This window comes from Caloenas nicobarica, chromosome 1, assembly GCF_036013445.1.
Source record: "Caloenas nicobarica isolate bCalNic1 chromosome 1, bCalNic1.hap1, whole genome shotgun sequence".
NCBI classification, from domain to species: Eukaryota; Metazoa; Chordata; class Aves; order Columbiformes; family Columbidae; genus Caloenas; species Caloenas nicobarica.
The window spans coordinates 1,812,174-1,825,078 of NC_088245.1; the positions used below are offsets into that span (position 1 = coordinate 1,812,174).

Genomic DNA, 12,905 nt, shown 5'->3' on the forward strand with positions numbered 1-12,905 from the left:
AAGGATGGGCTGAAATAAGATCTTGAATTTTTTACTCTTCATACCTGACCAGCCCAACTCTCGTAGTACATACATACAACTCTTATAGTACATATGTACAACTTATAGTACGTATGTCCACAAACACACTCCCTCTGGCAACCCAGGACACGTGTGATGGGTTCAAAGGGCAGTTTGCCCAAATTTGAGCGGGTTTGTACAACTTAAAGCATTCAAGGACTTCTTTTTGGGAAGCCAGGAGCTTCAAGTCACCCCCCTGTAATCAGATTTTTTTTCCATTTAAAAATACAGATGCATATTTGAATACATAGGGGCATCCAGGTCTTAGAAGCACATTGTTAAATACATTTTTAAATGCTAGTTCTGCCTTGTGTCCCTTGATTTCTCCCTCCGGGGTATCTCTACAGGTTTGTGCTGGTCACATCACTCGTCTCCAGAGAGAACCGAGGTTACGGGTCTCATCAAAATGAGACTGTCGGTCTCTGTATCAGCAATACTTGGATTTAAAGACTCATGGCAACACAATAAACACGATAAATGTGCTCAGGGATGTTGAGTCTTAAACCACCAAACTGGAAATTCTGTGCAGTTTCTCTCACCTTGTCCTTTCGTTGGAATTATCCCCCGATAACACACACCATGGGTGAATTTTGGGGTCTGGAACTCCGCTCCATCACTGGGTATTTTCAGGTAATTTCTGGATCGCGCAGCTAATACTGGTACGGTGGAAGCACTGATTTGATGAAAACTGCGATATTAATTTTCTATGAAATCTTTAGTTACCAGATTCACGGTCCATGCAAAGTTTTAGGGACCCTGGTGAACGAGCAGAAGAAAATTTCCCTTCGGCCACCTTGACCTTAAAGAAGCTCCTTCAAAAACACCGGCAAAGGTGTGAGAATAAATTTCCAGCCTCCATCAGGCCCTGGAACTGCTCTTTGCTGCTTCACCAAAGAATACGGTTTGCCTCTAAGTATCACAAAAGAGTTTTGTGAAGCATTTTACCTTCTGCCTTCTCACCTGGACTCGCAGCTGCCTCAGTTTGTCAGCAGAAGAGTGACTGGCTCTTCAATATACGTCGTATTTTTCCAGCAAACTGCTCTGGAAAGTCGGAAAATGAGCAAAGCACCGGTGCGCAGATGAAATAACAAGACATTCTGCCTGCACGCCGAGAAAAGGGGCACGGCAGATGATTTTGCCTTAAGATATGTCGGTTAAAACCCTGCTCAGCACATCCGGCAGCTTCACTCAATCTCATTTAGAACAAAAAAACCTCACTACACAGTAGCTCTCTAGAACCACAGCAAGGAACGAAGCAGAAAAAAGCACAGTTAGAAGCTAAACCTTCTGGACAATAAGGGAGATCGGAGGGAAAACACAGATATTTTCTCCTCTAGCTGACTTTTAAAAAATATAGAACTGCTTCACAAACTGTCCGTGAAGCAAACACGACTCTCAGGTTCCAGTGCCACGCCGGGCGCTATTTCCAAATCTTTATTACAAATACTTCAGTTCATTCACATAAATTAAAAGAAAGCAAAAACTTAGGGAATCCCCTCTCCAACATTTTGGCAAGTTGTTGAACGCCTGTATCTCTGCCACAAAACACCGCGGTTTTTGCTCACAGATGATTTACCATCACGTGCGTTCTCCTGTTCGCACAGTTTGCGGTTCCGGGCACAGCACAGGGAGAGTATTTGTTACAGACACAAATTCATTTGTCTGAATTATAAGATCAGCAGAACCGTTTCTACTGGTCACAGGCTTCACTATGAGTTTCCTCCCTCCCCTATTAAAATCAGTTGTATCAACTCTGTCCTGACTCTGCACCTAAAAAAAAAAAAAAAATAAAAAAAAAATCAACCTTGCCAAAGCGATCACGCTCCTGCTTTTATAAAACATCAACTGTTTTAGCTTCCTCAGCCTTACCCGAGCTGCCATTTATTCACCACCGCTGCTTTTTTTTGTTTTTTCTCTGTGGAATTCCTAAAATGACAAATGGGCTGCACTGCTCAGGGTTCCCAGAACCTGGACATTCATTTATTCAGTGGAAGAAGACACGGCTGCTTATTTCCATGGCTTGTTCTGGAGGCTGCTCTTGCTGAAAGAGCGAGTGGTGAGGGATCCCACGTTGCCAGCGGCGTTGGAGAGACTGGGGCTGCTCCTCACGGTCGTCACTTTGGAGTCACGGCCTGAAGAACCATGGCTAAGACGGCCTGGAGAAAAAATAAAAAGAGCAGAAGTTATGCGTGCGATGGAGCATGAGGATACATAAATGATCTGGCGTCTGTCGCTGGCTCTCCAGCTCTCACTGGAAACATATAGACCCAAAAATAAGTCAGCTGGGGGTTCTAGGCAGTCTCAATCCAGGTCTAAGAATTTGAAAAACCTACTAACCGCCGGGAAAACCTAAAGACATTTAAATATAGCGGGCAGAATGGTATATGCCTGCCATCATTGGGCCCAGGATTTTGCCATCATAGAATCATAGGATCATTTTGGTTGAAAAAGCCCTTTGAGATCATGGAGTCCAACCATAACCCAGCCCTGGCACTGCCCCACGTCCCTAAGAACCTCATCTCCGTCTGTCCAACCCCTCCAGGGATGGTGACTCCAGCACTGCCCTGGGCAGCCTGTTCCAATGCCCCACAGCCCTTTGGGGAAGAAATTGTTTCCCAGATCCAACCTCAACCTCCCCTGGTGCAACTTGAGGCTGTTTCCTCTGGTCCTGGTGCTTGTTCCTTGGGAGCAGAGCCCCACCCCCCCGGCTCCAAGCTCCTTTGTCTGGGATCAGCACAGCACAGATTTTAGTGGATTTTCTCAGTCTGTTTGGAAAAGAATTCTCTCTCTGCCAGCAGTTTCATGGAAAGAACACAGCAAAAAGAGAACCACTGCAGGGCAGAGAAAGCGGCAGCAGCATTTGACTTGGAGTCTTACTGGCAGTGTCCGAAGGAACGTGCTCCTCTTCCAAGTAGTGCTTTATCTTTTGTAGGTCGTCTGCGGAAAATCTCCATTTATTTTCAGCAGGTGCGGGTGGCACTTTGGGAGGGGCCTTTTTTCGGGTGGATCTGGTGGGAGCCGCCGCGTAGCAGCACTCGGGGATCGAGCCGGTGACCAGACCTTCTGGGACTTTCTGTGCAATGACCTTCAGGCCTGCAGACGTAGAGATGGCAACTTATCAACGGCCACCATCAGGAATTTTACCAGTCACAAATAAAACACCCGGCAGGGCTGAATATCCAGCTCTTTGCACTCTCCAGCTCACGCAACCGTTGCTCTTTTCTCTCGATCGACTTGAGATGCCAGGGAGTCCTGCCCGTCCCCACTTACCTCCAGATAACATGAACACGTTCTCAAAGCCCCTCTCACACATGGTGGTTGCAGCCTGGCTGGCTAATCTCTCATCGTTGTCGTATAAAATGATAATTTTGCCATGTGCGTTTTTCTGATGGGTACAAGAGCTAAGGATTTAATATCGTTTAGAAAGAGAAAGAGAGACTCCCTGCTTGATTTGTGAGTATCAGGCAGGATTTTTTTCACTTCATCCATGTTTTAAAACTGATATCTCAGCAGCTGGGGCTTGCCAGAGGCTGGAGGGACACAGCCTAATCCCCACTGGAGAGCAGCCCCACCACTTGGTTAGTTAATAAGAGGCAACAGCAAGAAACAGCTTCATTTACAGCCTGCCTTCTCCCCTGCAGCCCTCGAGTGAACGACCCAGGAAATTATCAGCCTAATCCTAGTGAATAATCCTCTTTCTGTCCTCCAGAGAAAAGCGAGTCCCTGTCAAGGTGCTGAGAGGAAGCACAGAAACTAAATCCAGATGGTGGCACCGGAGCAGGCGCTGTAAATAACCTCCCCTCCTGGCCCCAGATGTTGTTGGTTAAGCATCGTCCTGGCCACAGCGACCGCTTTAGCTCCAGCTGTTTTTGGAAGCCCTCACCAACATCCCTCCTGATTTCTTTTATTTTATTCCAGCACTTTACACGTAAAGGATACATATTCCAGAATACTATTGGTATATGGATTCATGGTTCTAGACTGCGTTGCAATAGGGTAGGAATAAGCTGCAGAGAAGAAAAAGGAAAAGAAAAAACATCAGACAATCTGGAATACAACGGACATGACTTGTTAGAGTTTAACAAACTTGAAACCTCACTGAATAAGGGATTAAAACCAGCTCAGTCCCCTCATCCCTTTCCAGGAAAGGTGGGTGTGCTGGATGAGCACTGAGAACAATCTGCACCCAAGTGATGTCCCCCAAATAGCCAAATATACGACCCCAGGTGACACGAGGCCGCTGCGGGATTCTGGTCTCCTCACCTCCAACAATGTGACATTGGTCATATTCGTCTCGGTCTCGTACATCCAAAAGCAGGAAGGGGCAGTCGGGATAGGGTGTCTCTTTCGCCTGAGTGTCCACTTTCTTCGGAGCGTCTTTTTCTATGTCCAGTTCACCAACGCCGCTTATCACGCTGCAAGAGGGAAGAAGAGGTTACGGTGCAAGGTTGCACTGGGAATATTTCCGTACCTCTTCCCCAGGTCAGAGTGGTTTCCCATCAACTGTTCCAATAGCAAATTATATCCCAGTACAGCCAGACACCACATAAAAATGGAGAGATTCTATTTCAGGCTTTCCAGTACATCATAAGAGACCGATTCCATTTTTATCAATATAAAAAAATAAACAGCGTACAGCTTTGCAATACTATACTCTTCTGGATCAGTCCAGTCCAGGCGTTTTATGTCCTAAATGACTCTGAGGTGAGGGAGAATAATTCTAAGGAGCTGCCAGCGTCGAGAGCTCAGCAATCAGACACAGTAAATAACCCTGTTAGGCTGAGATTTCCCATCTCATCCCTCGATCGGACACAGCACATGAACAGAAACCTCCAGCTACTCATGGTGGTCACTAAATTGATGGCTTTGATACGCGATGGCCAAGCCCATCAGGCTGATCATCAGGTACAGCAAGGAAAAAGCTGCGACAAAGCTTCCCCCGCCAGCGTCTTCCTGCTATCTCTGACCTCAGCTAATTATTTATTTGGTTTAGAATTGGACTCTTAATCTCAGTCACAAGACAATCCGTCAAGATCACCAGTAAGGCACATTACTGAGTTTATCAGAGCAGTTTATAACATGGATTCTTGAACCCAGGGACCTGGATCGAATCCCGCAAATATATTTCTTTGTCAGCCATTTAGACAATCATCAGGTGGTTGGGTTACAGCCGCAAATAAAATTCGTTCAGACAGGAAAACCTGCCAACCCTCTCTCTTGCTCACATCCCCAGATCTACAGAAATCAGGCTTTAATGAGAAATACAATATGAAGCCACTTCGCAGCGATTTAAAATCACTAGCTGGATAAAAACAATGATTTTCTAAGACAGGAAGAAAACGGTGTATTATTATCAGGCACCTCTGCAGCGTGGACCGATAGGATTCTCCAGCTCCCGCGTCGTCTATGAACAGGACCGGACTGGGTGTCCCTTCAGGGCTCCCTTTCCCGTTTGTCTCTGCTGTGACTTCAGCATCTGGAGCAGCAGAATCGCCATCTGGGGAGAGGACGGGGGACAAAGAGTTAAAATGCTGCAGGAAATAAAACAAGGAGGTTTTAAGCCCGGGTTCTATTCTTAGAAGAAAGCACGTCTCTTAAAGACAACCTGATCTCCATCCTCTTAAGGATGATTGACCGAGAGCCTCATATTAAAAATAATAAAGAGCCATATGATTTTTAAGGGCTCAAGATTGCATTTTAAGAATTCAATCAAAACTTAATTCTTGAGGCACGATGTCTACTGAATGACTACAATAAACTTGGCAGCACGAGGATTTTCATATTCGTGAGCCTTTCTGTTTTCGGAGTGTTTCTGTTCCCAAAGTGCAATGGCTGCAGACCACAGGTTAAATTATATTTTTTCCTCCTGATTAAAAGACTCACTGAATGATCAGCTACATCTGTCAGGACACAGTTCACCATGTCAGTGATCTATGGCTCTTTCTCTTTGTGCTTACAATAAATATCGTTACCTTCCAGCTTGTGGATCTCCTCGTTCGGCACTTCTAAGGTTTCATCAGATAGAGAAGCGACCTGGATGACCTGCAGGAAACAAAGGCGAGGGACAAAAACCTTGATACACATCCACCGGCATCGGTGAAAGACAGCTTAAGGACAAACAATTTCCAAGCCAAAAATACAAATTATCTCAATGCAACTTCTACTGGACTTCAAGGTCATATATGATGCCTGTAGTACAAGTGTGTCCTTTCATTAAATGAAAATCATAGCAAAAAAAAGAAGGATCAACCTTAGAATCAAGGAAAGCCAGATATGCCGTGCTGTAATATCAAGTACAAGATTTTTTTTTTTTAATATTTATGAAGTTCAGTCACTGGCTGCAACTGAAACATTTCAGAGCGGACACGACACCCATGGTTAATTGGGAGAGATGTTCACATATTAAATCAGCTCATCGCACCAGTCAGAGAGTCGCTGGATTGGTTTTAACAATCCAGTGGAACTAAAACCACGAATCTGCACAAACCCACTCCTGCAATATCTGCAAGTTGAACCTTCCTTCCCTTCCCTTCTCTCTTGAGTTTTTACTAATTTCTATTTTTTTACTCATTTTCTTGAACCAACATATAAGCAACACAGCTCCTTATTTACTGATCAGATTTTTAATTAAAATAAATATGTAGAAAGCCTTGAAGTCACAGCCTTCCCAACTACTTCACACAGCTCCCCCCCTCTTTTTTTTTTTTTGCTAAGAGGCTTGAAGAGCCTCTTAAATTAAAAGAAAATAGGGAAGAAATTTCAAAGACAGAGTTGCTACAAATTTGCAACTAAAAGCATTTGGCTGCTCTGAAAATATCAACCTGAGTGGTTGCTTTTATTAAGGGAAATCTGTGAGTGCAAGAAGAAGCCGATATAGAAGAATTACGCGCTAAGACTATGTAATTATATAAGAGGATTTGGACAAAGCAAAAATGTTTATAGAAGATAATTTCCAGAAGCCAGAGAGGGAATGATACGTACCAGCTGGGCAAAAGTAGTCACTTTCAGTCTTTTAAACAGCTCATCCTTTTTATATCTGTAATCTTCAAAAAGAAAACAGGACAATGTAAAATTTCAGATAATTCCCAGGTTTTGCAAATACCAGGCGATGGGCTCAGTCCCGGCTGTTCGCGTCGAGTCTCTTCTCTGACGAGGCTGCAAACCCAAAGCCTTTGTGAAAAGGAAAAGCGGTTATAAAGGAAGATTTTTGTCCAGATCTAAAGTGGGGAAGGCAGATTTAGGTGCTTTTAGACCCAAATTTGTATTATTTTCTGCTTCCTGCGCTCACTGGGGGAAGGAAGTGGTTTCACAAATTTATCACCTTGCCCGCTATGGTCACAAAGCCTCTCAAACCAAAGGATTTCATTTACCTGAATTTTTAATTTGTGTAAGTTACAGCAGAATCAGAGTATAGAGACATTTTATCTCAGACTATGTCTTTTCAAAGACTAAGCTAAATGCGTATGTTTAATCTTACTGATTAAAACGCTCCAGTTTTTCTTTCTCTGACAAATTCCGATTCCTAAAATGTGCTAAGGTGAATATCTAAAGAAACGGGGACGGTGTTCAATGCAGAAAACGGTGGATACCAGCCTGAAGCACCAAATAATCGCCACGGAAAAACTGGATTAATTGAATCTTAAGCTTGAAAACAAAGCTTAGGCGGCAAGAAAACGGAGCGGTGTGTTGGAACGGCTGGCAAAGCACCAGAGCAGAGATTAACGGCACTAAATAAGCGATGACAAGGACAGAAATCTGATTGCAAACAGATACTCGAGATGCTTAAACACCACGAAAAGAGAAGCTTTCCAGGGGGTAACAAAAGGGCGTGTGTAGAAGCTCAGACGGGTATCAGCAGGAACATCTCGATGTGAAATAGTCTCCCATGGGAAGTAATAGAAGCTTCGTCCTTTGGGGAATTTACAGCGAGAAAGGAGATGGAAAAAGAGGGGGTAAAGAAGAAAAAAAGGTCAATCCTGTACTGGCAGGGAAAGAAGATGAAGAAAACTCCTCCCCATCAGGTACTGCAGCTGTAAGCGAGTTCTGAATGCAGCTCCAATGAATTTAAGCTCTCTCACAAAATTAAATTGCTCCTCCTTTCTTTTCCTTCTCCTCCCTCACTCGGCTCCACCTCCGAAGTCACAGATTTTTATTTTTAAAATAATAAGGCAAATATTTTGCAATTCTTCTATTACTATTTTAGTAACTGTTGGAAGATATTCCAAACCGGGCTCCTTCCGGCTGTTTGGCTAATAACAGAGAACAGGATTTTTATCAGATCCAGCCAGTTAAGCGATTCTAAATCCTCTAAAACCATCTGTTGAATCACTGAATCGCTTAATGAAGGGAAGACACAGAACGGGGGAGGGCTCCAATCCATATTCTTGTAACTACCACACCAAGAATTACCGCAAAATAACGTATGGAAGCTCTCAAGCTGACACGTGTTTAGGGAAGGAGCCCTAAATAATGTTTATCAAGCTGCAAAGCAAGTGCCTACTTGCTACTGCACAACTCGCCTTAGAAAAAAGGAGCCTGTCCAAAACACGCCGGTCTGAAGTACAAGACCTGTGTATAAATTAGATTGTCAATTAACACAAAAATGATCCTCGTGGCTCCTGCAAAGCCACTTGGTTTCAAGCCTCAAGCTCAGGTTGCTGAAGGCTCCCTTTGTAGCTCGGAAAGCACAGCAAAAATTATTTTTTTACAGCACATTTCACCTGCCTGACACAAAACTCACACGTAGCCCATGTCCAAATGAATAAAACTCCCCAATTATGGGCAAAAAGAGCCCTTCAGTCATGTGAAAAGCAAGAAATAAACTTAAGTTAGAAGGACAAATAAAAGCAGTAAAGCTTATGCTGGATGTATAAGCAGAACTGTGGTCAGAGCGCTCACACAAAACAGCTGCGGGGTGTTTCCTCCCATCTCAAGAAAGGATTATTTAATCCAGAACAAGCCTTTAGGACCTAGATCTTGCCTTTACCACCCAGAATTATTTCCAGCAACGAGAAAAAACACAATAAAACCGTTATTACAAAGCCAAGAGCAGACCAACCCGAACGCTTGTGCGAGCTGAGATCAGAACGTCCAGAATTGTTGTCTCCGACTACAAAAGCAACACGACGTACCCGGTTCTGTCCTGGAAGGTCCATCTGCATTTTCTGACATATTTTTTTTTGCTTCAGTGAACTGGCCTGAAACTCTGATTATTGTGTATTCAAGGAGATGCTGCTCAGGGCTTCGGAAATGAGTGAAGAGACTCTGTGTCTCTCCTCAAGTCAGTTCTCCAAAGGCTAAACCGTTGCGGTTCCAGCTCTCTTATCATTTTTTGATTCCACGGTATTAAATCCCACTCTCTCACATTACACAAGAGACAGAGAGTTGACTGTGCTGGGTATTTAAAAGTCATGTCCAAACGGTGTCATCTATCCATGAGAAACCAAGGGGGAGAAGCTTCTAAACTGCCTGGGAACAGAAAGCGTCTATTCAAACCCAAAAAAGAATGAGAAAGATTCTCCTGGAGTCCAGAACCACAACGACACAAAAGAACTTCGGCACGAAACGGAATCAGATTCACAGCAGAGATTGAAAAGCAGCTCGGCCCACGCAACAAGATTTTCAGCAGAGATAAAAAGCAATGGCAACCCAGCGTTAAGTATCGAAATCTTAGTCGGTCAACACAGGATTTGGGAAAACAAGGTCATTTCTCTTTTGATTTTCCCCAAAGACTTGTGGTGTTTAAAAAAAAAAAAAAAAACAACAAACAAACCAGCAACAAAGGACCATTTTGCGCTAAGCTGAGCACTAATATATTTATGTGACAGATGAGTGACTTCCCTTACAGTCTCAATCTTAAATGAACACAGTAATGGGTCTAAGAATTAAAACCGAACATTCAAAATCCTAATTATTGATGTGCAAGAAAACTCTTCTCCATTAAATGCAGCTCTGGGCTTTAATAGCTTTCCTGGCTCTCCATGTGAAAATAATCCTGACGGTAGCTGGAAATAAAGCAGTAAAACGTTAGTTTTATTAGTAAGAATTTTTTTAAAAGTCTGTTTTCAGTGGGAAAACAGACCGAAATAAAAATCAGTTAAGCTGTCGTTACCCTGAATGACCCAAAGTCTTCGAAACATCAATGTTGTTCTGGTAAAATCAATGAGTTACACAGGAACGAGCTCATCTCTTTCCTATCTTGGAGTATTCTGATATAAATCCAAATACACTAAAATTATATAAAAGGAGAAGATCACAAGTTCAACCATAATTTAACTAAAAGTGAAATAAAGTCTCAGAAGTTCAGTCTGAGTCTTCCTAGATTAAGTCTGGTCTATTTTTTTTAGTCCAGAGAATTTCTTCCTGCCCGGTTGCCATTCAGTAAGAAAATCTGCACAAAGAAGGATCTGGAAAAACTCCTGGACCTGCCTGTCTGGTTTCTTAAGTTAAATCTGTAAAGCACCGCGAGAGACAGAGAAATAAGGCACAGGAGAGAGCAGAAAGTGCCCGGGTAGAAGCACCTTTGCATCCTATCGCTGCGTTTTAATGTCGTTCATGCCTGTAAACGGTTGTGGGAATCATTGGAGCGGAGATTTCCAAGCAAATCTGGGATTCAAACCAGCTCCTCGACGCTCCTTCAGTTTTGAACTAACCCACCGCAAGTTCCGTCCCACTCCTCTCCGGATACTCACTTCTTTTGATCTCTTCCAACTTCTCGGCGTATTTTGTTAAACTGTTTCCTGTAAGTAAAAAAAAAAAAAATCAGTTCGCTACACGTTTTTTATTAGTAGTTTTGTTTGGCTCTGTTAAGCCTTAAATTTTGTTTTGAGGGGAAAAAGATCAGACTATAATAACAAATACTTGTTTCCTCATGAAAATAGAAGGCAGCTATAAATCAAAAAGTACATTGATTTTCCTCTTAGTGCTTTTCTCTCCTTAAAGCCTCTGTACGGGAGAAGAGAACTCACTGGGAATGTTCATGACTAGAAGCAGCAAAAATCTTCTCCATATACCCACAGCGCTGCTTCAGTTCTTCGACAGAATGCGTTTGAGTTTTATTTTCCAAAATTTTCAGTAAGGGATGTAAAATATCCGCAGAACGGTGATATTCCCCAAAAACCAGCCTCGTGGCACCTTTCCCGCTTACAAGTTCCGCACCAAGGCCTCTCTGCTTAAAAGTGTTAAGTGGTTTTGATGATGCTTTGGAGAAGAAAATCATCATGTTCGCAAAGTCACGACCTAAAACTCCGTTATGTTTCGGCTGAAATCAGGACCTTGGTGTTCAAATCCTGCCTCTGACACACAGTTTCAAGGGCAACTGTGGCCACGCTGTCCCTTTCTCAATGTCTTTGTGCGGATACTACAAATGCAAGCGCTTTAACAACAAAAATTCCCCAATGACAACACCCCAAGTAATTATTTTTATTTACACCCTTGTCATAATACTACTTGATAAAAGAAAAGCCCATGTATAGAAACTCCAAGGCCAGTAATTTCGATGGGAACTGTCAGAACAAAGATAGTCAGATACGTCACAATCGCGACGTGAGTCCTGACACAGTATCGGGGGTAAAGCAGCTCAGGGCACAGGGGCAGTTAAAACATTCAGTGTATTTTCGTGCACTCCTACATCTACATTTGGTTGTTTTTGCCACTTACCAGTATCGAGGCGGGTTTTGATATGTCGATATTTGGGGTTCTGAGGGATGCGCCTGGTTAAATACTGTTTTGAGAAGGAAAGGAGAGGAGGAAGTCAATATACAGCCAGGTATTTCTTTTAAAAGCAAAAAAAAGTTAACAAAAAAGGCACCCCCAATTTAAACAGCTCTAAGAGTCAACGAAAAGAGAGAGACCACAGGTATCCTCTCAGATGTAGTATTATAGTGTCATTTTGGTTGGAAAAGCCCCTCAAGATCATCGAGTCCAACCATAACCCAGCCCTGGCACTACCCCATGTCCCTGAGAACCTCATGTCCGTCTGTCCAACCCCTCCAGGGATGGTGACTCCAGCACTGCCCTGGGCAGCCTGTTCCAATGCCCCACAGCCCTTCCAGTGAAGACATTTTCCCTAATATCCACTCTAAACCTCCCCTGGCGCAGCTTGAGGCCGTTTCTCCTCATCCTACCACTCTGCTCTCAGTCAGAAGACCTCTGGATCGCCAACTCGGTATTGAATCTCTGCCAAACCACCAATTAAAGCCTCAAAAAGGAGAATTTCTCTCGCTTTCTCTCCCCACTCGCAACTCACCCGGCCCCAGGGGCCCCAATAAATCTCCCCTCAACCCTGAGTCACGGGTCTGGAGGCTGCACCAGCCTCCTGAGAGTCCCCAAAGAATCGGTCCCCACAGAATCGGTCCCCACATCCCCCAGAGACGCCGCGGCCGCCGGGACTCTCCTCCCCAGGGGCTGCTCCCCTCAGGACATGAGGCCGCCGCCCCCCAGGAGCCCGTCCCCGCCCGCCGGTGGGAGGGTGTCGGGGCCGGGGAGGATCTCTCACCCACCTCCGGGTCCCCGACACTCCTCCTGCTCGACATCTTCCCGTCAGCGGCCGCCAACAACCTCCCCGCCGCTCCCGCCTTCCCTCACTCCCGCCTGCCCACCCGCCGTCTGGTTCTGGCGTCCCCACCCCGCAACAACCCCCGCCCCGATTGGCCGCCCGTCGCGCCCGCGGCCAATCAGAAACGCCGCGCTCGGCGGCGCGCGAGCGGCTGACAGCTCCCGAGCGTCGCCGGGCAACGCGGGGGACGCCGCGGCGGCGCGAGCTGTGACGCGCGGGAAGAAGGGGGCGGGGCTGCCGCCCCTCCCCTCGAGGGGCGGGGCGGGGCGGGCGGCGCATGCGCGGGGCG

The 12,905-nt window shown here is 44.9% G+C and overlaps 1 protein-coding gene across 2 annotated transcripts; it reads right to left on the reverse strand.

Moving 5' to 3' along the window:
• Nucleotides 1-661: 661 nt before the first annotated feature.
• On the reverse strand, nucleotides 662-12,636 carry CEP41 (centrosomal protein 41). Of its 2 annotated transcripts, XR_010607751.1 has the most exons (12): nucleotides 12,561-12,636; nucleotides 11,719-11,782; nucleotides 10,752-10,799; nucleotides 7,042-7,103; nucleotides 6,033-6,102; nucleotides 5,422-5,557; nucleotides 4,324-4,475; nucleotides 4,000-4,067; nucleotides 3,331-3,445; nucleotides 2,938-3,153; nucleotides 1,930-2,216; nucleotides 662-1,830 (listed from the first exon to the last, which is right to left on the reverse strand). XR_010607751.1 is itself a non-coding variant. In XM_065654846.1 (11 exons), the coding sequence occupies exons 1-11, from the start codon at nucleotides 12,591-12,593 to the stop codon at nucleotides 2,068-2,070; spliced, it is 1,113 nt and encodes a 370-aa protein (XP_065510918.1). In that variant the 5' UTR covers nucleotides 12,594-12,636; the 3' UTR covers nucleotides 662-2,067. The 2 variants fall into 2 exon arrangements, 1 of the variants encoding a protein (XP_065510918.1); XM_065654846.1 differs by having other exon boundaries at nucleotides 662-2,216.
• Between the last annotated feature and the right edge of the window lie 269 nt (nucleotides 12,637-12,905).